The sequence below is a fragment of the Rhopilema esculentum genome, chromosome 19 (assembly GCF_057945365.1).
Source record: "Rhopilema esculentum isolate cy_ngs chromosome 19, ASM5794536v1, whole genome shotgun sequence".
Taxonomy (NCBI): domain Eukaryota; kingdom Metazoa; phylum Cnidaria; class Scyphozoa; order Rhizostomeae; family Rhizostomatidae; genus Rhopilema; species Rhopilema esculentum.
In genome coordinates, this window is record NC_142833.1 from 3,093,902 (window position 1) to 3,116,336 (window position 22,435).

General features: G+C 36.2%; 1 protein-coding gene across 7 annotated transcripts in view; it reads left to right on the forward strand.

Annotated features, from left to right (window-relative positions):
- The window catches only part of LOC135688389 (rap1 GTPase-activating protein 1), a 40,902-nt gene extending 18,825 nt beyond the window's left edge, over positions 1-22,077 (forward strand). For 4 of the 7 annotated variants that reach the window (XM_065205225.2, XM_065205221.2, XM_065205223.2 and 1 more), the window contains 21 exons: positions 1,020-1,112; positions 5,273-5,464; positions 6,051-6,175; positions 6,295-6,373; positions 6,704-6,760; positions 7,483-7,566; positions 7,803-7,903; positions 8,174-8,245; positions 8,917-8,974; positions 9,573-9,623; positions 10,149-10,253; positions 11,295-11,366; positions 11,706-11,792; positions 12,299-12,379; positions 13,110-13,301; positions 14,240-14,313; positions 15,682-15,840; positions 16,847-16,997; positions 17,720-17,810; positions 18,501-18,586; positions 20,668-22,077. In XM_065205225.2, the coding sequence (XP_065061297.2) occupies positions 1,020-1,112; positions 5,273-5,464; positions 6,051-6,175; positions 6,295-6,373; positions 6,704-6,760; positions 7,483-7,566; positions 7,803-7,903; positions 8,174-8,245; positions 8,917-8,974; positions 9,573-9,623; positions 10,149-10,253; positions 11,295-11,366; positions 11,706-11,792; positions 12,299-12,379; positions 13,110-13,301; positions 14,240-14,313; positions 15,682-15,840; positions 16,847-16,997; positions 17,720-17,810; positions 18,501-18,586; positions 20,668-21,033 (2,376 nt within the window). In that variant the 3' untranslated portion in view covers positions 21,034-22,077. Of the gene's footprint in view, positions 1-1,019; positions 1,113-5,272; positions 5,465-6,050; positions 6,176-6,294; positions 6,374-6,703; positions 6,761-7,482; positions 7,567-7,802; positions 7,904-8,173; positions 8,246-8,916; positions 8,975-9,572; positions 9,624-10,148; positions 10,254-11,294; positions 11,367-11,705; positions 11,793-12,298; positions 12,380-13,109; positions 13,302-14,239; positions 14,314-15,681; positions 15,841-16,846; positions 16,998-17,719; positions 17,811-18,500; positions 18,587-19,445; positions 19,504-20,667 lie in introns of all 7 variants that reach the window. The other 3 variants (XM_065205226.2, XM_065205222.2, XM_065205224.2) reach the window with 3 other exon arrangements.
- Positions 22,078-22,435: the final 358 nt, after the last annotated feature.

Sequence of the window (22,435 nt, forward strand, 5' to 3'; positions counted from 1 at the left end):
AATGAATAAAAATTTAAATCGTAAAAGATCGGAGAGAAAATTGATTACTGTTGTGAAGCAAAGATCGTTCTTAAGAAGCAAGCAAGAAATATTTAACAATTTGATGTTGTTGCTTTTTAATTAAACATGGTCTGGGGCTAGAGATTATAACACAATAACGCGCTAACTTTATGGGCCGTCGCCCCCAAAAGTTTTGAGGACAATGGTATTTTGTTCTAAAACATTTGGAAAATGTTACGTCATCTCAATAAAACAATAGGCTTGCCCCCCCCCCCTCAATATTTTACCAAGTGTCCGCCCCTCGTATCATGCCTTTCAACCTTTACAATTAACCTTAAAAAACCCTTAAATCATTTTGATGCTATTTCACACACAATATAATCCGAAATTTGAACAAAGCCAGCCTATGCTTCCTCAATGTTCTTCTCTTGTCTTGTAGCTAGCCAACTATCTGTGCCCTGAAAATCATTGACAAAACTTTTAGCATACACCTGCAATAGAACTAGTAGATAACATTATCTTCACTTGGCTTTCATTTTGCCGATAGCTGAGGACTGATCTCAGATTTCAGGGTTTTTTGTTTGGAAGCCAAATGTACATTCCAGTTTTGGTCTTTTTGTATTGAAGTGACACAGCTATCTTTATTTGTTATCGTAAGGGTGTCAGATGTCCTTATCAGTCAAGCCGGTGCTACAGTTGCCATTTATAAAGGGGGCCTCGTTTTCAAGGAAGTAGGAAGTATGGAGGGATACTCGGAAACAAGATACAACACAATCTAATGAGAAAGGACACCTAGCGTTGGTTTTAATGCAATTTACATCGGCTTCAGGTGTTAACATCGACTGGATGTAGCTGTTTTGGGATTAGTCCTGTTCCCAAAATTCAAACCTCTCTCAATAGTTGTCTCAAAATGTTTATAGATTAATCGTTCACTTTGCAAGAGGTAACATTTCGGAATGCGGCGATCGACAAGATCAGGCTCGATTGGTCTGAAATCTTTGTTTTGTTTGCCTCTTCAGCAGGATATAGTCGAAGAAAGTACGGTGGAAATGCCAGTTGTAACAGAAGATTCCAGTACAGAGGAAGATGATTCCTTGGAACCCATTCAACAGGTTAGAGTTTATCGCCTTTTTCTATCGAAGTGTGTTTTCGAAATGCTTCTACGGCTAGCATTTTTAAACCATAATTTAATTGAATCGTCTTATCGAAAGAGACTTAATGATTTATAGTATGACTCATTTTGGCAGTGACATGAAGTTGCTCCAATGGAAAGTTATATGAGAGATACGTTTTTGCCAGTTTGTGCCACTTTGTGCCACTTTGTGCCACTTTGTGCTAATTATTCTCTGAACCTTACTGATAGTTCTCTGCTTTTGCTAAAGTGAATATATGCTGGAAACCATTACGGGTAGTCAAATTAATCCTATCGAATTGCAATGAGGATGCGGTGAGGAAATATAAGTAGAGAGTAATTACCGATAGTCACTTAAATTTTCTTGGTACAGTAGAGGCATTCTGACCCTTTTTCACCTTTGCATTGATTCAAATCTTGCCAGAATTTTTCGATCTTCAAGATTTGACTCTCTGATTCGAAAGTTACCCTATACCAAAGTTACATACATATCTTACAACGTTTAATATCCCAATGATTTTTTCATTCCTTATTCTTCGATTTGATTTATGTAAAGTGGCGTGCACTGATCGATGGTAGGCTTAAGTTTGATAAATTGTTCTCCTCCTATTGTTTTCTATCCAAAACTGAATTAGTTTGACGTATTGATGAAATATGTTTTATGCCATTTACCCAGATATTATAGTATATTCTAAGACCCCATGAAGTGAGGCATGTGTGGGAGTAAAATCAGCAAGTTGTGCCTGCCAATAAATAACATAAGCTTATTCACAATTTTGCCTTTTTTCGAGGGGGGGGGGGGGAGGGGGGGCTAATGCGTTTCCAGGTTGGTATTAAGATGTTCTTTGCATCAATGTCTCAGCTGAAAGTAATTTATACGCCAATCGCTCAAGTTAACCTGTTTAGACTAGTGTCAAGTGATTTAGTTAAAATAAGAAACTAGAGCACTTTTCTGCGCAAATAAAATATTCTGCACAAAATGTTTTGCGCCCTCTGCTTTTTCTGATCCACTTTAGATTTGTTTTTATCAATTTGCCACATGAATGGTTTCTCTTTTGGCATAATACCTATTTCTGTTTCTAAATATACCAAAATGGACTGCAGTTTGATCAAATATTTGCTGAATGTCTCCACCCACCCGAAACCTGCCCGCAGTTATGCTACAGCCAAAGTCGGCACGTATATTTCGGTTTCGAATGTAGCGAATGTAAAGGCTTGACCTCTTTTGGAACAGACATAGCATTGTCAATTTTAAAAATTCACCTATGGCCTTGGCAAACCAAAAGACTCTTTGCCAAACCAGCAAATATCACTGAAGACTTTAGCTGTTATTGCCAATAGCCAAGATTATTTAAAAAAGTCTCAGTAGATTAGCAAGTTTTGTGTTTGATTGCTAATATAGGTTGACGGGGGGGGGGGGGGGGGGGGGGGGAGAGGGGCTCAGCTAGATTAGGGTCGGTTGACTCTTTTGATTTGTTTTATATGTTTGTTTATTTTTGCATTGTTCTGTTTATCTATCCCCGGAACTCTTGATTTAAACGAACCATGGGGAGGTGCTCCTCTTACCTCGAGTGGGGTATTACTCAGAATCTGAACTGCTCTATAATTGATTTAGGTTTCAAGTCTCATTCGTGCTAAATACAAATTGATATAATGAAAATACCACTTTGCACACGAAAGTTGGATATTGCTGGGACGTTTCGAACGTACCTCTTCGTTAGGTAAAGAGAACAAGAAGAGCAACGGGTAGAATGAGAGCTGCATTCTTTATAGCTAATCTCTCGAAACTAAGTTTCTACTCTCTTTCTAACCATTGCTCTTCCTGTTCACTTTAGCTGATAAAAAAGTTATGCTCGAAATCGTAACTAAAGCGTATTTTAATTATATCAATTTGTATTTACCATTCATTCAACATACAGCACGCTGAACTACATTGATTGTTAATCCTCATTCGTGGTAGTTCTAGAACGCTCTGTTTTCTGTTTGGTAGACAGGGACTTGGGGATGAGCCATGAATGTACGTCACTCGGATTCCTTTGACTTTATTTTGTGCCAACCTGTAAGCTGCTCATGATGATTATTTCGAGTCTCTCGCCACTTTTATTTTCCATGAATGGATTGATACACGTCAGAGACAGATCATGTTTCCCAACTGTCAAATTTTACTTAGTTTTCTGACTTATCTAAATGTGCCCTAAGGTAAACATTTTGTGTCCATGCCTTCCTTTTTTTTAAATCTTAAATTTTTAAACTTATCCATAGCTTTACGATGGACGAGATTTTTGCAACTGTTTTTTTCTTTTCCCAATCATGTTAATAGTTTTTCATTTCAAGGAAGATCCTATATAAAGAATGATTTTTATTATTTGATCTTGCTGCTATTGTATCTGGGTTCTTCTGAGTTTCATTTATCTCCTAAAATAAAGGGGAACCCCGAAAAAGAAGAACTTCCCACACCGTTTGGGATATTTCGGTTTCACATAGTGAGTGCAAATATAGGTACCACTTGATCGTAAAATGAAAACGAAAGTGCACGCGGGAAAAGCCAAAATCAAAAGTAAAGCTAGATTAAACAATTCTTTGCTCTGCTGTCCTAAAACTTCTTTTAGATTAAAAATTCTTTGCTCTGTTTCCTCTGTTTTGCCGATTATTATATTATATCTTCTATGAAACAATAGAGACTTATTTTTAGAAGCAAAATAAACTTCTGGTGTCCAAGTTTTTCCATTAGGGTTCACCATTTCTTTAAAGCTGATGCCTCCCCCCTTGCCGAGTTTGCAAATAGGCAAAAAAGGGAGTTATATCTAAGTAAAAGGAGCAAAATTACGCGGAGCTAAATCCAAAAAATACCATTAAGCTTTCGAAGTCCCTGCGAATTTCGCATGCTTTTAAATACAACTCATGGAATCGAGAAAGAGATTTAAATAAAGTTCTCCGCAAAAGTTCAGGGATTTAACCATGTTCTTTCATTTTTAATTACGTACAGGTTCAAGACAGGATAATGTTCCAGGTACTTTAACGGTTGATAAGTTTTGTACAACTAATGCCAAAGAGAAGTTTACCGTTATTTCGGTATTTTTGTCAGGACTATATTCAACTGTCTATGATTCTCTGTAGCCACATGCCAATGACAAACGTACTTTGAGATTCGTTCGATGAGTAACTTTATACAGTGTTTGAGTAATGACGTCATCAAATATGTTTTTGGAATTTTTGGATTCAAACCATATCTTCCGAACATCGTAGCATGCCACTAATGTGGGAATCTTCCGAACATCGTAGCATGCCACTAATGTGGGAATCATTTCAAATTTTTTGTGGATTTCAGCTGCGTTGTATTACCGCGGCTTTGGCCAGTGTCATAAATTTTTTATCCAGATCAAATTACAGCAATTTAAAATAAAAGAGACCTGTGCTCACTTGGATATTTCTCAGCTTATTTGATTAAGTTCTACTTTAGTTGCTCATGTAGGACTACCTAACAATTATTTTATGAAACATGTAGTTAAAACTAAAATAATGTAAAATTAATTAATTTGGCATTATCACATGACTACACTTTAGTCATGTTGTTTTGGAAAAACGTGAGAGGTTTTATCAGAGAAACAATGCAAAAGTAAGGTTAAATATTTAGGCCTTTTGGCAAGGACTTGAGTATAAATATATTGCTTTTGACAGGACCAGAACAGGAGACCAATTCCCGGCGAGAGAATAGATATCACTATCAATACTAAGGGGAGAGAATATCAAATTGTTATCTGGATTTTAGTCTCGATTCTTCTCAATCACTGTTTCATTAGACTGTTTCAACCAATTGAAAGAAGGTTAAAGCTCATCGTTGGTCTTAGCTTTCGCACTCTTTATTTTTAAACCCTTTAAGAGGCTGCTTGCAGCACTTGATTTGTTTGCTTTACAAATTTAGCAACAGCATTGCCTGCATTTCGGTTTAAACAGAAAGTGGAAAACAGTATATCATTCTTCACACTAGATCGAATTTAAACGACTTTCCTTTTCAAATGACGTTGTCTAATGTATCCAAAGACATTCAGTTTTGTAGCGAATAGCAGCCTGACCAGTCATCCTCGCTAAAGAGAAAGTCATTGGGTATTCAAAATGAATTCTGGATCTTTCTTCTCGCAGGTCCTGGCTCTTGGTTCACCTTATCCTCTTGTGGTTTTACCAGTCGAAGGGGACTATTGGATGGAGGGAACCAATCATATTCTGCAGAGAGACAAGCAAAATCGCCCTGTTATGCCCAGAGTCGATTTGAGCAAATGCGTCGTGGATTCCGATCATACTGCAACAGTTTACAGAAATAATTTTCTTGGCAAGGTACGTCAGCAAAGTTGAAATGGAGCTGGAGCTTTATGTCTGATGTCTAGTTATAAATACTGGTATTTTCAAGAACAGAAACAACTTTAGTTAAGCTAAAAAAACTTTGAAAAGGTGCACCTATATACATTTCCACTATAAATTTCCAATGTAGGATGCGGCTAGTTTGTCATGAATGTTTTCATCCGTGTTAATGCCATCAAACCCTTTGAAACAAGCATTCATTTTTGTATTTTTTCAAAAACTATTTAGCCTCAATCAAAACATAGAAAAGCTGCTGTCAATTTTCAAGGTCGAATTCAATCATCAGTAAAATAATGTTGTTCTATACAAAATGAAGCTGAGATGTACAGCTATATTTTACTTGTGACTTGTATGATATTTAGCTAACCTATACATTTTTCCTGGAAAAGGAGAGGCGGAAGTAGAAGTATTCGTAAAATGAAATAATGATATATAATTTGAAAATATAATGGAGGAACATTAAGATAGCACACATGAACGTGACAATATGCACAAAACCTTGATCCCCCTTTATGAACAGTTGTATCACGAGTGTTAATTTTTGATAATGTTTTGTTTTCAGGAACATCTAAATTACGCGGCTATTGATCACAGATTCGGTCCTTTGTTATTGTCAGTAAAGAGCGAGGTGCCAGGGGAATATTCGGATGAAAGTAAATTAACAGATCATTACGAAATAATTTTAAGGTAAGTGATATCAAAGACCATCACAATCGTTTTCAATATTGCTTGTAACCTGGGAGAAAGTATTTCAAGGAGGCTAGGTAAAAAATGGACGTTTTCTAAGTATCATCATTTTTTTGCAGGCTAAATTGTAGAACTATCCACCAGTTTGTTGCAGCGTCGTCCATGAGTGAAAACCCACGCCCTAGAGAAATAATACAGGTATTTCCAACATAGCTTACATTTAGTATGTATGCAAAAAAAATTATTCTCTTCTTTAATTGCACGGTGCTACCTAAAATATAGCAAGTTTGTTCTTTACGATCTGTTATGGAATTAGTAACGTTTTGTTGTGAAATTAATTCTAGAGTGTGTTTAAAGAAGATTACTTTATTGTTTGGTCCCGTGTTCTTCTTTGCGTCGTTGCCAAATATTTTCATAGCAAAATATCATTGCTCTGTCTCTGATTCCGCTGCTATTGATGCAAAACTTTAGCACATGATTTCATAGTCATGATGTAATCGTCACATAATCCGCGATTGCCTTTTTTAGAATATACTGCAAGATGAACTGGACATAGATAGATTTCACCCTATAGCGATTCCCCGGGTACGTATCTAAACATCTACCATTTTAAAATACGGTGGATGCCAGAATCTCACGAGAGATTCCCTGTTGTCTTATGCCTTCAAGTCGTTTCTCTTCTTCTTTCTACCGAGAATGGCCTCTTCGCAGTTTTCTGAGATTAGGGTGAAACTCTTTTCGCTGAAAGAAAATTCAGCGGTATTTATTCTTGGAATTTTCTTACAAAATTTATCATCGATTGTCGAACATTATTTTTGGACAGATTATAAATATTCTGCTAACAAAATCAAGCATGCAAAAAACAGTGGTTTTCTTTTCGCATTTGGTTTTTTTAATGGAAATAGAGCTCATTGCTTTTAAACCTTTTTATCTGAAAAATCATAGAAAATAGCCAGTCTGAATAGAACTGCTGTGGACTTTTTTTTTTTTTTTGGCGGTCAATAGGTAAAATCTTTGGGGAGTTGTTCTCTTGAACATTTACATTAGCTAAAAAAAACTGGTAGATCTTTGGAAAAATAGATCTTTGTTTTATAAATGCACCAATTTTGTTATGATTGAAGTTTTAAGCTCATCTTCAATCCTCTTCAATTATCCTAGTATTTTAAACCCAATTATCCCCTTTCATCAATCAAGCATCATTATACCTCTTGTTCTTCGTCTGTTGCTCGGTTCTGCCTTAGTTTAGGCTCAATTCTAACGTATATTCAGAACCCAGCATAATAATTTTGTAACGTTTTGCTTTTTAGATAACAGAACACATTGTCAAATATGACGAGCACATACTAACTAATTGTTACAAAATAGGCGTGATTTATCAGAAACACAAGCAGGTAAATATGACAATTTTTGAGGAAATACTTATTTAGTAAATTCTTGGTTATCGACATCTCACAATTCTTTGTGTTTTGAATCCTGTTGACGGTAAATTTTGTGTAACATTTTAAAGCACTTTATTAATCTACAAACAGGCAAAGCTAATTTAATTGGTTAGTCTAACCAATTTAGATTCTTATTCATAAATTTATCTTGTATGAATTCTTATCCTATTTATTCATATTTTTGACAGACAACTGAAGAAGAGTACTTTGGCAACAAAACTCATAGCCCTGCCATGGAAGAATTTTTGGACTGCCTAGGCACCAAAGTACAGTTGCAAGGATTTCAGGGGCAAGTATTATTATATTCCGAAATCTCAGTTGGGTCTTTGAATGCTGAAATTAGTCTTGTTAATCTTTTTACAAAATGATCCAAATCAGGAATAGGTACAAAATATTCTTCGCTAACTGACCACGTTTTGGCTTTACAGTGGAAAAGATCGGGTATGAAAGTGACAAAAATATGTACGTCATATTATTAACAAACAGACAATTTCATTTCCAAGGAACTCCGTATCTTGAAACTGCGAACCTTTGCATAACAATAAATTTCAATTTTCAGGTATCGTGGAGGACTTGATGTAAGGCACAACCAGACGGGAGAGACATCGTATCACACAGTTTTTAAAGATAGGTACGTTGAGAGGAAAGATCTTTCTATCACTCTAAATGGTGAATAGGTGATAAAGATATATGGTTAAATTTTGGATGGAAAAAGAAACATGTGGAGATAATGGGTTCTTTTGACATCTACAATAACACAGGAAATGCACCACTTCAATTCAATGTATACCAAGATCACAACTAAAACAAGAGATCGATTCAAACATCCTACCTTTATTGATAACACCAATTGAAGGTTAATATGCAAGCAGTTAGGTTGAAATTACATCAAAATACTGTTATTTAACAAATAAGAGGATACTGGCTTATGCAGAAGGTTTTAGAAGTATTCCTCTCTGTCTCATTCAGACAAATCTTTGCAGTTGTCATTTTGGGCTAAATGTGTTTCTCCTGCTATTCAAATGATTATGACCGACTTATGTCCATAGGAGAGAAGGAATGATATGTATCTTGTGTAGATAGGAAGTTATATAAAAGGAAGGGGAAAGTTTTTTTAGTTAGTTTGTTTATGAACAAGAAATAGTGAAGGCATCCAATATTTGTTTGTTTTAGCGAAGGAAATTAACGAAAGAGCTAATATTTTCTTAAGTTTGCTGATGAAGGTAGTTCTTTTTCTCAAAATATTTTGTGAAATTTTCGTTTCTCTACTTTCAATTTGAAGATTTTTTCATTTTGTTTCAGAGAATTCATGTTTCATGTATCAACGCTGCTGCCTTTTAAACCCGAAGATAGACAGCAGGTTTGCATTAACTTTCGTTTGCATTCAACTCTCATTTGCATTCAACTCTCGCTGCAGTTCCATCTATTCATACAACTGTTTGTATCATTGCCTTGTCATTCTGATGTACCTCAAGTTAGGCACTTTTGATAGATTGAACCCAGGGGCAAATACTTGCTCAAATATTGGGAGGACAAGCCTATTGATTTGAAATATTGCGACCGCCCACCCCCCCCCCCCCCCCCCCCGTGCCGCCTTCAGGTGTCCGCCACTGATTGAACCAGTAAAGTAGAACAGAAAAGTATTTTGTGTCCAAGGAGAATTGTGGAAGCACTCAAGTGAGGTGAATCTCGTTCTATATTTGTACCGATAGAATTTATACATCAGGAGGCTACTTGTTCAGGGAATTTAAAGACGGTAAAATATTCGAAAGAAATCCCTGCTCCTGGTCGTTATTTTGAAATCCGTTGTGTTAGGTTTATGGTACAACGATTTTTCATTTTTTGGGAAATTTTTGTGGTTGATAAATTGCTTGCTTCTCATGATATCATTTTACTTGAATGATCGTTGACACTTGAATGATGAATAAAATGTAATAAGCCATTTTTTGGTCTTCTAGGTCCAACGTAAAAGGCACATTGGGAACGATATTGTGGCCATTGTTTTTCAGGTGAGCATCTAGCTAAACCATCGTAATGGCCTAAGACAATTTACTTTGTAGCCTCAAAGAGGCCCCCTTTTAAAACTGTTCGCATGGGAAGCCTCCAGCCGCTAGATATTTAGACAAATGCCTTTCGTAAAGGAGACTTTTGATTACGGATTTATTCAGATATTTAAATTTGTTTCAATTTTTACCTCTTCAAAACGTTTAACAGTAGGCATGTTTGTTTTTGTTATTGTTGGCTACTAATTTCTTAGTTCTTGACCTATCTAGTAAAATTCTAAAAGAAAGAAAAGTTGCTGTTTGTAGAACTGACAAATTTCAACTTTCATAATGCTCTATTTAACATCGAGTGAAAATGTAAAATGAATTTTCTAATGAGAGTCATTTTCAATAGTGTTGGTTGATGCAATTACGTTGCACGTGCGATAGCGTCAGTCGCCCCAGATTTCTTTAGACTTTCAGCTCAGTCTTAGATCATCTTTTCAAATGGCGATGGCATTGTTTAATTCAATTATTTCGATATCTTTTCAGGATGAAAATACCCCGTTCAGTCCTACATCTGTCCGGTCACATTTTCTCCATGTTTTCATCATTGTGCAAGTTATTGATGCAAATACCCCGAATTGTCGATATAAGGTACGCTCCATTTTTTGACTGAACTCGTAGTCTTTAAGCAAAGGATCGTCTCGTAATTTGCTGGTGTAAGAATCATAAGACTCATTTATTGCTCCTTGATATAATAATAAAATAGCAAGGCTACTTGCAGAGTTTTTACTACAACGGTATTTAGGTTGCACTTCAGAGACCTTTTCAGTTTAAATCATCTTTCGTGTGGTTGTCAACATCTGACAATAAGAACTCAAAAGCTACCTTTCTCAAATCAATTTGTTTATGCATCTTAATGTGCATCTTTGCCAAACGCACGAACTCAATTCCACAACTCTACATTCATCCCCAGATCTTGTAAAATTTGGAATGATCTACCCACTTCCTGTTTCCCAGATTGTTTCCCAGTTTTTGTTCAAAATAGATATAAATAAGCTTGATCTTTCCTCCCTCTCTTCCTAATCCCTCCCCCTTTGCCCTTGTTAGGGCTTAGCTATATGCTCTTGAGCCTTTCCTTTATCTATATTCCTTTTCCTTGAGCCTTATCTACTAATAGAGCCTAAAAGAAAAAAGAAAATTGTTATTAACAAAAAAAACGTTTAGTGAAAAGTAAAGAGAAAACTCTATTAGAATAAACCAAGCAATATCAGGAACCTTGAAGCAAGGGTTAAATAATGCTTGTTGTAGCACCATCCAGACAGCAAATATCTCCCTGCAACGGCAAGCAACTCTAGTAAGACCGGTTGCCGAATAACAGAATGTTTAAACGTAAAACAAAGACACAAGGATAACTTCTAGAATGTTGATTAAACTCAATAAAGGTAGCTTTGTTGGGTCGGTCAAATGTATACTTTGGGTTATAGAACTTTAGCCATATATCGTCCTTTATTGTCGTGGGTATGTTCTACATACTATTGCCTGGCAATCGCATCAAAAACCGTCCTGGTCTAAACACCAAAGCTCGTACAGCTCTGCATATACAGCATCGAGCACTTTATGACAGACCAGTCAAACAGTTATGTTTAAAATTGTCTTATATAGATTATTTATTGTGAATCTCTGTTTTTTCAGGTTACTGTGACGGCAAGGGATGGAGTACCCAGATTTAGTCCTGCTTTACCGAACCCTGCTGTTTTTAGAAAGGTTGGTCACTAGTGTTTAAATTCTGATATCTATGTGTGGAGGAGAATTATTCTGCTTATGGTGAGTTTGATCACCTTTATCTGCCTGGGCGTTGCGTAGTTTGCAGTTCAAAGGGTTTCACTGAGGCAAACGTGTAGTAGTTCATAAATATGCTATCCACGATGCTTGTAATTTTTAGAAGTAGTAGGTTTTATCAAATATTTTTTACTATAATGGTTTTATCTTCCCGAAATCCTGTAACTGGCCTCCCCTCATACAAGCGCCCCCCTCTCCTCGAATGATTCCCTCTCCTTAAAATTTTTGCGGTCTTTGTATCCAAGATTAAATTTATTTTCGTAGGGGAGAGAGTTCCGAGAATTCTTGATGACCAAAATTCTCAACGCGGAACTTGCAGCTTGCAAAAGTGAAAAATTCTCGCAGCTGGCTGTAAGTATTCCTGACTGTCGTATGTTTGTTGTTACAAATGTCTAGTTTTTCAAGGAATTTTACTCGGGGAATTTCCAAGATGCCAACACGACCGCGAAATCGTCTACGAGGGTTCAGTTTCATTTTCACACCATGACCACATAATATCTTACCAAATATTTTGGCTTGACATCCTATCACATAATATTCTATCAAATATGTGTTTGGTTTTTTGTGTGGCCAGGCAGGCAACTTGGTGAAACGGTCCGATCGTAAAGTCTATTATTTTGCCTGTTATTATCAATATAGCGATATGTTTAAAGTACCAACTCACTTGCAGTTTCTAGTTCCAAACCAAAGCCAGATGCAGCTTTGGCCCTTGTATCTTAAGTTGCTAGATTAGTTTATCCATTGCTGAAGATTAATATGGAATAGATCGTTCAATGTTGTACTTGTTATCTTTCAATACAGAAATCGTTTAGAGTTAAAATCATATTGTTTTACTTGTAATCAAATAATCTGTCTAGGAACGAACTCGAGCAATGCTTCTGCAACAGCTAGTAAACGATCTGATCATGAGAAATGAGCAATGCATGGAAGAGGGATTGGTATGTTTTATCAATATTGCCAATGCAGCTAGTTTATCTAAACCGCTTACTACGATTATTTGCAGAGGCTGATATGGTTTTAAAAAAGTTGTTCGTTCAGATAAATATTACTAATGCCAGTCTTTGATATCTGTTGCTGCTGTGCAAGGGAAACAGCTAAAACCAACATTTTAGAAATGATGTTATCAAGGTCGCAGACATAACTGGCTCGTATAGCATACCGCATGCCGACTTGCTAACTGCCATTTTTAGCCATGTCTGCACTTACGACATTGTAACCTTCCAGACTTCACTGGTTTATATCCGATTGCATTTGAATAGAAAAAACAAAAGAACACATTTGAAGTTTCAAGGAATTTAAGCATTGAGGAATTTTCAGGCATCTACTTCACCCATTTGTATTTGTATTTGTTACTGCCTAGCACCTGAAGGTAGTTTTTAGGAAACCGAGAAGCTCTGCTTATCGAGCAGTGTCCAGGCCCTTCCCCTTTGTGTGATCACACCTCATGATTCATCCGCCTGAAATTACATAGAGCTGTCAACTCTCTTCATTCTAAGTGAAAGTTTCGTAATGTCAGGGAGGGACTCGAAAGACCTTTTTGATTGGTAGTATGCAACCCTAGCCACTGAGCCATCCTCGCACCACTAGACCATCCTTCACATCTTAAATTGTTTCTTATAAACCTCTTTCGTTGAGACAAAAATTTATATAGTGCATTCTGCTTGGCAGCTCACAAGGACCAACTCAGGTGGCAAAGGAAAGTTGTTGTCATCATTCAAGTCAGCACTTGCCAACTCAAAGGGTAGAAACGGCAGCTCGGTGTCGCTCGCAAGCAACACGTCATTGCAAACGCCCAAAAATGGCATATCGCTCTCACTGAATGATATCACTGATGTGTCAGCAGACGACGCAAAAAAAGAGGTAAAGCTATTCTAATATCTGCGTCTGCATAATAACAACATTTTACCCGTTGTCCTGACTTCATTTTTCAAGTGGCTGTTAGTTGCTAGCTGTTCTGACGACTACAAGTTGGTTATGTATTATCAAACTAAACTAAATTAGCAGCCAAATTGGTCTTCCTTTAGAATAACAGTACAATGCAGAAAGGTATCCGCTATCGTAAACGAGGGGCAAATCACTCTTAGAAAATCTCGTACACCTTTTGTAAAATCCTATTGTTTTGTTCGAAAATCCCCAGAAATTCTTTTGTTATAGGCAAAATCTTGTACGCTATTTGCAAGAGTGAATAGCTCCTTGTACAAGGGTTTCATTGTAGGAATGTGATTTCTGGACAAAACTATTTGTCCGTTGTTTTGAGTTGTCTGTTATTTTAGAGTGGTTATTGATAGATTTCTTCATCTAAAAACAGGAGAACTCATAGCCTTGGTATCGGTTCTTTTGTTAGAGCAAATACCGCTATGGTGTCAAGGCCATTTTTCTGATGACAAGTTCTAAACTCTTCTTCTTCGTCACGGACACAAGTCTTTTATTAATCACAGAACATAGTTTTCTCTTCTTTAATTAACGTGTCCACCAAAATTCAAATCCTTGGTGAAGTTGGTGAGATGCAAGGAAACATTTTCAACAAAAAGATGTAAAAAAGGCCTTCCTTGATTGTCACTGTTTTCATTTCTTTCGATGCTTATTCGACAGATGTTAAACTTGAATCTGGCAAAGTAAAGCCTTTTACCATAATATCATAATTTAATAAAGCCGTTTCCACCGTACCCAATTATTTATGTTTCAGAAATACCCAATTCTAATTGCACCTTTCGCGCTTGCTTATTTGTCTATAGTTCTCATACTTGAGAATATCCGCCAACGACGGAAAGATAATGTTTTTGCGTTTCTTTGAACAGAAAAAGAAATTGTTCTCTCGGGGACGAAGCAGCAAGGATAATGGCCAAGAACAGACCAGAAAGGAGTCAAATAAGTATGTTTTTCATTTCTACTTTGATTATGGATCTCTCTAGATTTTAATTTCTCATCGATACTAGACATAAAGGTTTATCTCCTTTTGCAAAAATTGCATGAAGTATTTGGATGGCATTCGGCGTGTTTGAAAAGGCATTTTGAGACATTGAGGCAAGCATTATAGAATTTGCTAAGATTTTAATGTTTATTTGAAGATCTTGTTTTTGAAAGATTTACCGATATGGGCCTTAAATGCCTGTTTTTGACAACATTGTGCTGTCATTTTTACGGAATGTCTCAATTTGACATTTCCGTTATTTGCCGCCCTTTCATAACACAGCGAAAAATACGGTTTTGATATGTAATTATTTAAAATTCAATCTGATTGAAAATTCCTATTCATTGCTTTACTTAATTATAATACTGTATTAAAAAACATATTCTGGACGTCTATTCTGGTACTTAATTACCAAAGGTCTCAATACAAAGTTTGCAGCTAAAAATCGGCTTTTGCTGACAGGTTCAACTAATTTGTCCATACTTTGATATTATGTCAAACTTTATCCTACCACAAAGCATGTAGTTTAAATGAAACCAGAATCTGAAAAAATAATAGACATTCTACCAAACAGCAGGTTTCAGCACACGAGATGCAGAATAATCGATCAATATTTATTTTCTGCTGGTACCAGCGTTTCAGTGTTTTCACACTTCTATTGTTTCTTTTACACCACGATAAACGTAATGGTGGCCATATCGGTATTCCATTTGATCATGTAAGCATTTATCCAACTCATTACCGCAGTTATCGCTCTGAATTTGATATCAGTGAAAATAAAGGCTGTCCAAGCCTATGAATAATTCATTGTCTAGACGCTTATAAACAAACTTACCTGCCTTCGTTACACACTGTAGCTCTGTCTCGTTTGCCCCCGGCTCTCACCAGCACGATGCACCCGATTTAACAATAATTCTTTAGCTTTAAAAACAACATCAGAAGATTTGAAATTGCTTTGAGTACGAGCGTTGATAGGTGTGCATTTTATTCATATGATGTCGATTTTTTTAATATATGTCTTGAATTATAAAAAAATGAATAATTATATCATAGGAATGAGCAAATTGTATAAAGTTGATTTCACTGCCGGGCTTACCCTTCACAAGACTGCCATCTATAATGGTATCTAATAATGTGTGCTTTCAACCCCAAGCAACTACATTGCAGTCTTTATACGTAATCGCGGTTACCTTTGAAGAAGGGTTTTGTCGCTTTTCAGTGTCCTTTGTTTGCACGGGGGTAGCACCCGTTTGAAAATAGGCCCTTTTATTATCCTGGTATGCCTGAGTTTTAGCTGGTATCAGAAAGTGACAAAACATTGAATTTTAGTTCACTAGCATCGCCTTCATCACCAAACAATGGAACCTGGCCTAGCACGAATTTAGCTTCTGTGAATGAAGGAAGGGACTTCTTTGGTTTTCGCTCGAAGTCAGTAGAGACTCCGCCGTCCGGAAAAACGTTGCATTACATGTACGAAGGCCCAAACAGGTTCGTCTCAAAAGCTTTCCTGCGTTGGCATTTTAGGTTCGGGCGAGAAAGCATCATGTTTTCCTTAAATATATCATATGTAGTGATGTAGGGTATCGAAAGAGAGTTTAACGACTTATTGCTTTGTTTTGCACTAATGTATTGCGCTTACATGCCTGCCAGTCATGGAGGAAACTGTTTCAGTTTTTTATGCATGACAAAAGCTTAACTTGAAGGATAAGAATAAGCTCAACTTAAAGAATAAGCATTATTCATGGTAACACCTTCAAATGCACTAGAAGCTTTCGTATAGAGGCATGCATTATATTAACATGCATGGCTGGAGAGTGATCGTAATCTGTTATGCTCATATTTACATTGCCAAGTCGGTATAACGGTTGACTATAACGAGGCTTCTTGCTTCAACCCATGTTTCGTTTGTCTGCCTTGAAGTAGCAAGTTGCTACCTGGTTAAATATTATGGTGGGTACGGCTCCTTTAAGACATCATGTGGCTGGCTTAAGTCCAAGGAACTTTTTACGTATACAGAAATCATATAGGGAAACACCTTCTGGTTCGTGATAGATAACATTAAGAATAATCATATTAACGTTGGTTTCTTTAGCAAGAAAGCAAAGTGTGTATTTGTATTTGCTACCTAGCATCCAAAGGTAGTTTTTAGGACACTTAGAAGCTGTGCTTATCGAGCAGTGTCCTGGTCCCTTCTTTTGATGCCACCACACCTCTTGACTCCTACCCCTGGAATTGCAGAGAGCTGGCGACCCTCCTCACTCTGGACGAAAGTTTGGTCATGCAAGGGAGTCGAGCCACGGACTTTGTCTTTAGTCACTGAGCTATCCTCGCACCATAGTCCTTTTACTTTACAAAGTTAATTGTAAATCTCTGCCAGACATTATTGCGTGATGTATATTTCTTTCAAACTTAAACATAAACTTCCATTTTGAAGTGTTTTTTATGTACCAGCCCCTTCCAACTGATCAAATATGTTCCTCTCCTCTTGTTCCAGCGCTTGCTCTTCACCGTCTGTTACTTACAACCGTCGAAAGTTTTTAACACAACCAGAAATGTCATCAGCAAATAGAAGTTCAATAAACGGTGTTTATCAAAGGAATGCAAGATCAAGTTCCTTCAACGACAGCGAATCACTGAGAAATACGGTATTCTCTTCAATATCATTATGGATTTTTTCGTTTTTGTACACGATATTTTTCTTATGTATGTTAATATAATAACACAACCTTGACAGAAGGATCTGTCTTTCCTTTTGTTCTTAGGTGAGTTTCTATTGAAGGGGTCATGTAGCCCATCAATAAGATAAGCCCAAAAACAATTTTCTAAGTCCTAAAATTGAATCATTTCGATAGTTTTCAGATATATTTGTATTGTTAGAAAAAGGACCTTCACACTTTTAATGTTCAATAAATACAATTCAGTTCCAAGGAGTATTGTTGGCAACCATTTATCCAGCTAAAATTAAGAGTTCGGGAATCTTGCAGAAGAACCAATGATAAAGCTACTCATAGACGTGGGCTTTTCAGGAGGGACCACTCCGAGAACTGTCATCAAGGCATTGACAAAATTTTCAAGGCATTCTGGAATTATAATTTGCCAACAGATTATTTTTACAGTTGAAGGCATTGGAACTTTCATTCTACTTTTCGGCATTTTTACTATTTCTATTTTTCGTTTTTTTATATACGGCGAGTTTTTTTCTATTTTTCCTTTTTTCATTATCTATGTAAAAATTGTTACATAGGGTATTTAGAAAATCTCAGTGGAGGCGGGGTATTTATGTAGAGCACCCACAAATAGTTTTAAAGAACAACTCTGCGAGAAAGCTCTTTGTTACCAATTCAGCTGACATTTTATTTGTTTTCAGGATCCCCAAGGAGTACATTCGAAGTATATTTCGGTCAGCAGCTGTTCATCATACGAAGATATAAGTTCAAGCAGCGCATGCTCAGCTTTAGGTGAGTGCTTGTCCTTTCTCTTATGGCGACAATGGCCTAAGATCTATGTTTTTTCTTAGAGTGAATAATACACATATTAGCAGACACGATGTGGTCTAGGCTCTCAAAATGTTAGAAGGGGGAAGGGGATGTCCAGATTTCCTTTGTCTAGGCTCTAATAAAGGCAGAGGGGGTGTCCAGATTTCCATACATCAGGAAGAGATAATATTTTTCATCAAAGAAGGAGAAAAAGTGGTTGAGATGAAATGATATACGATGGTGTGAAAATACTGCTAGTTTTTTATAGGTATTGTAACGTTGGTGATCCTTAAAGTTTAATTTATCGTTTCCAGGCTCATGAAATTATAGTTGATAAGAGGGGAGATTCAAATAGAGATCGGGGAGTTGTTAAAAAGTCTGAATAATAGTATGCGTTCCCCTACCGTAAGTTGCTAGGGTACCTCTGTTGTAAATACTGCCTCGTCAACGGGATAACACAAGGCTGACTTGATATTAAATCGGTCCTCAAACATGTAAACTAGACACGAGAAAGCAGAGCATTTGAGTGAGATCGGCTAGTTATATTTGTATTGCAAATCTTTGCAAAATGTTAAGTGAGATTGCTCACTTTGTAAGGACTCAAAGAGAAGTGAGGTGTCATCGAAAATTATGATTATTCAGGACTTTCACGTGTCTTTTTCTACATTACAGATGCAGCTCAGCGAGAAATTGATGTTTTACGGTCTGAAATTAGTAAACTTAAAACAGACAAAATGGATTTGGTGCGTCAAAATGTGGTATGTTTCATTTTCATTGCAAATGTTTGGTAAAATTTGTTCAATCTTTTTTAAACAGATGATAACGTCATTTAATTCTGTTGGAAGTAAAGCCTAATTCTCTAAATGTGAAAATATGTCCTGCTAAACAGTTATCGGTAGATAAACTCAAAAGTTACGATCATCAATTTATATCGATATAAATTTTGTCAATCTGTGTTTTAGATTTTCTTTGTACGATAATGCTTTAAGTTGAACCTAACATTTCATTTTATGCCTAAAACGTTGATTACGTTTTATAAAATTTCAGTAGACTTTTTTAAAAAATTATTAGAACATTGAAGAACCTATACTGCTGCTGTATTAATTACAACAAGCTATAATTTCATTGCCAAATTCTGTTGAATCTCTTAAATCTGTTTGTTCCAAAAAACAATCCTTGTTTAGTCAGCTGATATGGTCTGCTAATTTGATCAAAATTCTTTCATTTAAATCAGGTTGTCATATTTTTAAGATGTTAATTTTTTCGTTGCAAAGCTGATATAGTTTGAACAAAATATTTAACCGCTGCTAAAGTTTAAAAAATTGCTTTTGAAAGAATCTCCAAATTATTTCATGGTTGTTGCTATATAGCATTTTATGATTGCAGAGTTAAACTTTTTTTTTATAATGTAATGCCAATCATTTATTTTCCAACATCTAATTTCGTATTTTCGTATGTGAATCTATATAAAATTGCGTTGTTAAGTTTTAAAACTAAAATTCAAAACACAGCATTGATTTTGTCATTTAAAGTTTTAAATATTTTTATAATCATTATTATATCTTTTAATGCTCCGTCACATAATTAAAAATTTAAACAATTAATACTTAAATTTAGTTACTTCGACGAATGTGTGATGTTGATGTTAACGAAAATTCGAAAAAGAATCATAAAGGTAAACTAAAGTTTTAAATTTCTGAATAATTTATGTAGTATTTGGTATTCCTTTGCATGTTTGACATACCAATTGTCTTAACATAAAGAATACAGCAACATGAATTCTCAATTATTTCAAGAAGTATACCTCTTGAGTACTCTTGTCTCTAGCAACTTTTATTGTTGTTTTGACATAATCTTTGATATCGTTAATTCTGATAACGTCACATTTATCTATTGTTACAGAAGAAACGACCATCATCCTCAAAAGTATTGGGGGCGACTCCCTCTTGCCCCCCAGGTGTTCGGTATTATCGACCCCCAGCCCCCTCACTTTTTGCTGAGTATGATGTTAGTTTTGTAGCATCAAGAATACCTACCATAAAAGTTTGCTAATTTATCTAGAGCCACTCACCCCAAATCCAAAATGTGTTCCTGCGCCCCTGACAGACCTATTCCAGTTCTACAAGAATTATCCCTCAATATGCCACCCGTTTATTTTTCAATAGATATCATTTCGGCAATTTGCAACCTTTACACCTTTCCCAGTTATTCTGTTGTGAAACCCGGATTTTTTAAAGTTTAACAAAGAAACATCAATCAAAGTGGTAACCTTTACAACGAAATGACCCCTGTTAATAATAAAGAAATGCTCTACGGATATTGTCTTAGGGGGGCACGCAAGGAAACTGACTTTTTTACTGCTTTCTTTGTGATCAAAATATTCTTAAAGACATTGCTATGGCTATTTTTTTCATCGTGTAAAGATATGTAACCTCTTGCTCGCTCAGTTATTTCAAACCTGCACGAGGTTGCCATAGGCTTTCGTTTTTCGGCGCGTTTATGATCGAGAAAACATTGAGAATAAGCCTTACGTTGCTGATTGGATACGTAACAATAGGTATATTATGTTGTCCAACCGATGGGAATTTTAAGTGGCCAGCGAAATCCATCGGGACATACCGCAATTCCTCGAATTAGCCCCCTGGGGGCTTATTTATTTCTGATATTTTTGGGTGGGGGCTTATTCGAGGGAGGGGGGGCTTCTTCGAAGGGGCCAATTCGAGGATTTACGGTGATGCCGTTGAAGCCAATTTCATTGTCTTTACTTTCAATGTATTGTCTGCTATCTTATCTCTTTATCCATTCGTTTATCTTCACGTTTCCTTGTTTTTTATTACAGACATATCAACGAGAGATAAGAAAATATAAGGAAAAATCCTTGCACCAGACTGCCGAATTGTATGCCGCAAAGCACGAATTGGCAAAACTACGCTTTGTACCGAAGCACGAAGAAGATGTCAATCACAACAACGAAAGTCCTAGTCATCAAAGCGATTACTTTGATAACGAGATGACCCCTGTCAATCATAAGGATAAGGTAATTTTCTTCGGTGAAGATTCCCCTCACACAAAGCGTCGTTCTATGACTGTTAGGAACGAACCATTAAAAGCCACCGTAAGCGATGCTTTGTCGTCGGTTCATCATCATCAAAAACGACAGCAGATTGTACCAAATAACAAACGGCATTCAATAAGCCATGTTTAATGGGAGGAGCGGTTCTTTGTCGCTAAGAGCACTGTGTTACAAACCGGCGCTGGTGGAGGCATTTCTGTCGTAGTTGTGACATTCCTGTTTCCTGATCAAATGCCGAGTCCCATTAGAAAGATGTTTGATACCAACTGTACGACGAAAGAGAAACAAATGCATTTTTAGTGTATCTAAAGTTTTCATTTGTCTTGACATCCGTTGACATTTATTTAAACCGTCTTGTGATTTCTTAGGCTCTACAAAAGCCAAATTCGTACTGACGAGATTATTTCTATTAAAATAAAATGATATAATAATGTGTAAATATGATTTACTTAATTAAGTTCTTCGAATTATTGTTTTCTCCATCTTTATCAAAATGGGTCGTAGTCAACAAGATGATAATTTTCAGTGGCAACAACATTTCTATTTAGAAAATTAAGAATTATTTGCTTAGCAGTGAAGAAGAAGCTAGAATAAATCCCTATTTAACGAACAATTGTGAGACCTGATATAGTAATTGGTTAATGATGGATTTTACAAAATAGAGGGCTTGAGAGCAATTTGCTAAAATTTCAAGTTCGTTAGATTTTGAGGTTGTTAATTTGGAATTCAATTTTTCCTCAAATTTTACTATAATGCAGTTCCTGTGGCATATTATTGCCTTTTGTGCCTTTCCAGTTCTTTTTTCTATCTCCTAAAGACCTAGAAGTTTGGAAATTCATGGTATTTAAACAAGTCAGACAGGAATGCAAAATTGTGTTTGCCACAGAAACAAACTGAATTCGTGCCAATCAATTGTTATTTTCTATTTTTAAATGTTGATAATAAATTGTTTCGGTTCGTTGATACTAATTGTAAAATAATAGTGAATATTTGCTTGAATTTGTTAATGTTATTTTAAGTTAAAGATCGTTCACATACTAACTGGAAACGATTTATTTTGAAACTTCGGTTTGGTAAAATGGGTGTTGACTTTAAGTTGATCTTAATGATTGACACCCAAGTAGCAACCGAACATCTTAAAGAATTGTTGTATGATATCAAGAGAAGGATTATATACTTGTTTGGGAGACGAAACCCCCAGTCATTTTTTCGAAACATACCGTCTTAACCAATCAGCGTCTCAGGGCATGACACATGATCATCAATAACAGTTTTCGCACATCTGTTCTGTCTGTGATCAGTGCTGTGACCACACAACTCTTGAACTTTCAGCCAGGGCTTCAAGTGACATTGTGCATGTGCAATGACCCCAAAAAAAGGCTAGGGCATGGTCTGGAATATTGGCATGATTCGTCATTGAAACCAATACCTGGATCATTACGAAAATTTTGAAATACAACCAGCTAATAATAAATATGTTTCTTGATTAATTTATGACCTTTGGCCTGCTCTTTACCTTTACAATAACCTTTGA